This window comes from Colias philodice, chromosome 8 (assembly GCF_061535455.1).
Source record: "Colias philodice isolate Cphi_HAF_F1 chromosome 8, ilColPhil1 Martin Lab GWU primary, whole genome shotgun sequence".
NCBI classification, from domain to species: domain Eukaryota; kingdom Metazoa; phylum Arthropoda; class Insecta; order Lepidoptera; family Pieridae; genus Colias; species Colias philodice.
The window spans coordinates 8989286-8994025 of record NC_143093.1 but is presented as its reverse complement, the minus strand read 5'-3'; the positions used below and the strand labels follow the sequence as shown (position 1 = coordinate 8994025).

General features: G+C 32.0%; 1 protein-coding gene across 1 annotated transcript; it reads left to right on the top strand.

Annotated features, from left to right (window-relative positions):
* The first annotated feature begins 283 nt into the window (after positions 1 to 283).
* On the top strand, positions 284 to 3347 carry LOC149486727 (uncharacterized). Its single transcript, XM_089697855.1, has 6 exons — positions 284 to 506; positions 582 to 721; positions 1461 to 1600; positions 1857 to 2018; positions 2471 to 2596; positions 3127 to 3347. Exons 1-6 carry the CDS (start codon positions 430 to 432, stop codon positions 3301 to 3303), a joined length of 822 nt encoding a protein of 273 aa, XP_089553981.1. The 5' UTR covers positions 284 to 429; the 3' UTR covers positions 3304 to 3347.
* Positions 3348 to 4740: the final 1393 nt, after the last annotated feature.

The window sequence follows — 4740 nt, the reverse complement described above, 5'->3', positions numbered from 1 at the left end:
GACAATGTGAAAGGGCAAATTGTATCCGATATCGGATATCGGCTATCGGCGTCCGATATCCGATATCGGATCGGATAATGTGAAAACGCTCTAAGTCGGAACTATTTGACCGTGTCAAGATAGTTTCATAGTTTATTAATTCTTTTATATATTTGAGGGATCCCAATTTATATAAAAAATTTTACAATAATTAATTAAATGTGATGCTTTTTGTTCGCATTCAAATAATAATTTGTGTATATCTGTGCTTATGATTGACACTTGACATAATTTGACACAACTTTGTTTTCATTTTGCACGTGTTTTTGTTGACTCAAAAATTCATAATCACAGTTCATAATATTTCAGGATATTACTATAATTAAGAAAATAAAATTATTCAGGAATATAATTACAAATTAAAGTACGTATATAATAAGAGTATATAAAATGGGGCGAAAGATACCTGCAAAGAAACATCGTGGCGTCAAAGATCCTTTGGTTCAACATGCACGCCGAATGCAAAGGTATTTTATACTTCTGGCCTCTGCAGGATATTTACTGTCGTTTATTATTTTCATATCATAAACTTCTAATTACAGTATTAAAGACAAGATAAATGCTCCTCCTACGGATCCTGATGATCAACCTGTGCCTCGTTCGTTATCGCGCTTATTTGCGTTCCAAAATAAAGACAAAGATGTAAAAAAGAAGAAAAAGCGGTTACACATACCCAGTGATGGTAATATTTTCGTAATTGGAGCAAAAATTAAATAATGATATTTCAGATTAATATTAGAACCTAATTTTAATCGAAGTTTAAGCAAAATATCATACCTTCAAATTGTATTTACTAATTACTATTATTTTCCATCCTCTTTGATCCCAATTCTCCCTCCTATTTAAAAGAACAATTTAATTTCCTAGATTCAGGTGTTTATACTCTTCGTTCCACTGATAATCTTCTCCTTAGCTTTCCTTCTCACCACACTAGTTTCCTTGGTAAATCCTTTGTAATAACCGCTATCAGACTTTGGAATTCTTTGCCTATAGCTGTAAGACGAGCTTCCTCGAAAAGTTCCTTTAAAACTCTTTTAAATAAACATTTCTCTGATTTAGCTTTTCCTTCAAAATAATAGTATGTATTATATCCTCTTTTATTTTTCATATAATATGTATTTTATTTACTCTCTTTTATCTGTATTTTCATTGCCACCCGTGTACCCATTTAATATTAATCTTTATCCTTTACCTTGGGCAGCCTGGAAGAGATCGCTGATAAGCGATAAGGTTGCCTTATGTGCTGTGAATGTTTCCTTTTCTTTTAATATTATATGATTGTAATAAATTTTGTAATGGTACATAAAACTGTTAAATAAATAAATACTATTGACTCATATTTGTTTCGTTGTAATGCAAGGATGCTTTCATCCTATAATTAAATAATGCCAAGAAATAATTACAATTTTATTTGGTTTCAGAAACTATTGCAAGGGGAACTGGTGATAATCCTATATCTAGACTTAAGAAATTGCCCGGTGAATCTGGTAGAGGCTTTTCCTTGAGAATTAACAGTGCTATTCGAGCACTACATGATCCCATTGACCAGGAGGATTACCCCGTATGTTTAGTTTTCTAAATTTTTAATACTTCTTCTTCCATAAAAAGTAGAAAACGGCTGCAAATATGAATAAATGAAATGCCGTCATTTTTAAGTAAAGTTTTTGAATAAAAGCAAGTAATTTTAGTGCATATTTGATTTGAGAATATAAAATTTAATTATGAGATAAGATTTGATCTCATCAGATTTCAGTATGAATTTTATTGATTATAGAATATAATATATGTATTACATTATTTTCTTGTCCTATTTGAAGCAAGACCTGGAAGAAGAAGATGTAAAAGGTCAAAAGATGTCAGATCACAATGAATGGAGAAAGAAAAAGCGAAAGGGGAAACAGGGTGATGGCGAACCTAAACTGACGCGCACACAAAAGCAAGCTTTGAAGAAGAAAGCCAAAATGTTAAAAGCTAGTGAGGTAAGAAAATACTGAAAAAGTTTAATCAATAGTTAATTTTGTTTTAAGATAACACTGCATTCATATCCGTTTGTCTGTATGTATGTCCGGGCTAATCTCAAAAAGTACTGCATGGATTTACTTAAATTTGGTACAGAGATAGCTTGAGACCTGAGGAAGGACTATGATAGGTTTTATCCCGAAAAATTATATAGTCGTTCAGCCCCCCCAGGTGAGATAACAACCAATGAAAGTTATAAGTTGATTCATGTCTTTATGTCTTTGTTATACCATCTTTGGGAATCCCTGCTTACTTTATATGGTGATTTCGACCAATGACGGTGATTTCGACCAATTTCTAAGTAAAAAATTTTCATTGTTCAATTTGGAGCCAAACACAAGTCGAAGTCAAGTAATTCTTGCACCCACATACTATATATTTCACTTTTAATTTAATATGTTTAAAATTCAAGGAAGAACAAATTAAGGAAGTAGTCTATGAACGAGTGGGCTTTGGAGATATAACGCACGCGCCTCCAACTTTAACGGTTCGACCCAAAATGAGGGGACAAGACCCTACAGCAATGGGAGCACCTAGAGTAAGTAAAACACTGTGATTTTATTAATTATTTGTTCTATTTAGTAAATGACTAGCTGTGCTCTGCAGTTTCACCCGCATTGCTCCTCTCCTGTTGTCTTAGGGTGATGATAAATAGCCTATAACCTTCCTCGAAAGATGGGCTATTTAACAACGAAAGAATCAAATTCGACCAGTAGTTCCTGAGATTAGTGCGATTAAATAAACAAACAAACAAACTCTTCAGCTTTATAAAATAGATTAAGAATATGAAGGTACAGATTACCTAGTAATTTTATTTTCAATGATTTTTATTCAATAGTTATAAATTGATGTTATAGATAAAATATTTGTACTTTAGTAGATATAGGTTAACAAATTATAATGTATTTTTTCATTATTCACATTTGACAATTATTTTTCGTTAAATGACAATATCAAGTTCAATTAAATTACTACAATGATGTTTATTATTACATAACCAACATTTTTATTATCATCATAATTCATTAATTAATAATAATTTTAATTTTACTAACTACTTTTTTCCAGCCTGGCCGCAAAGACCTCCTTCTAAACGCGATGCTATCTGGCAACACTTGTAAAAAAAATGCAACTGTCAATGCGGCAGATTTGGCGCGGCGCGAACGGGCGCGACTCGACGTAGTTGCCGCTTATAGAGAATTAAAGAAACAGAAACGGGAAGGAATGAAAAATAGTACGAAATGATATTTATTTTTGTATAATTGTAAATAAATAAAAGAAACACATGAGTTTTTTTTTATTTAAACATAATACTAATAAGTAATAACTACGTGAAGTTTAAATTCCTGTATGAAAAATATTGCGGATTGAAACATTTTTAACATTAATAACTCAATAAGTAATAACTAATACGAGTAATAATAGGAGTTTCAATAGTCCCCACTAGCAAATATTACAACAGAATGTTGGCGCCTTATAAAATATCAAAGCAAAAGATTATTTAAGAATATTTACTTTTTAATTATCAATAATTCATATTTTGTACAGTCTTCACGTCTGCTTAATTTTCATATTCAAATTCCGAGTTATGATAAAAAATCATACTTATAAGCCATGCTTATAAGATATAAGTTATAATTATAATGGGACGTAGGAAAATAAACACATTCTTCCGGTCACGACAAAACAATACATAATAAATAAATCAACCGCCTTGATTCACCACTCAACAGACCAACAGTGGACTATAAAAATAATGATCTACGAGTAGACCTTGCTTGTATTGGGTAGCAAATTATGTTTTATAATAAATCAATTTGTTAGCAGTTCATTATATTAATTTATGATTATAACTAGCTGACCCACGCAATTCATTTGTTCCCAAAAGCAATATGTTTACTACATATTTTAGAATACTTCCCTGAAGATCTGCTTCTATTGATGCCTGATGGAAGAATGATAATAAAGTAACAGTTTATAGCCTTCCTAGGTAAATCGTCTAAAACAAGGAGATTTTTTTTTTAATTCGAACCAGTAGTTCTTGTGTTCTACGTTTATTAGTGGAGTTCTGGGTTTATGGATTCCGGCCTACAGTAACCGCTTAAGTTTTCAATACTATTACCACTTATAAATTGAACAAAAAAAACAATAGGTAACTATAGGTATAGGATATAAAATTACAAAGGGTCGTGAGTCGTGACTGATCGTGGGCTATGCAAAATTTCCTCACAGAAAAAGGTTTCCGTTACTTAAATAAATTGGTTCGAATATTGAAGCCGAAGATAATTACGAAAGTGCCTACCTACTAATTTTCTAATTACGGTATGCCTACCTACACAGGAGAAGACGTGAGCATAAGCAAGTAGGTACCTACTGTTATTACAAATGCGCAGAAGCAGCAACATGCGATCAAGTTTCAAGTACATAACAGCTGTATCGTTTCGATTGCAATGATCAATGATAATAGATCGGAATTTGATGGCTCGTATTACACATGTTATTGATAAGGACGATACATATGGTGTGTTTGGTTACAATGTTGACAGTGACGAATTTTATATTTCACGTGTACGCTTTGAAACGTAAGTGCAAAGGTTTCAAGTACATGGTATTTTGGAAATTAATTGTAAGAGCGAGCGCGCACGAGCAACTTTGTCTCCGCAACTATTTTGTCTCTCCCAT

Bases quoted from the DNA above. Each gene is read 5' to 3' on its own strand.
- LOC149486727 (XM_089697855.1), top strand. From the start codon at position 430: ATGGGGCGAAAGATACCTGCAAAGAAACATCGTGGCGTCAAAGATCCT. The intron at 2,019-2,470 runs GTAAGAAAATAC...TTAAAATTCAAG, and splicing joins AAATGTTAAAAGCTAGTGAG to GAAGAACAAATTAAGGAAGT. The intron at 2,597-3,126 runs GTAAGTAAAACA...ACTTTTTTCCAG, and splicing joins CAGCAATGGGAGCACCTAGA to CCTGGCCGCAAAGACCTCCT.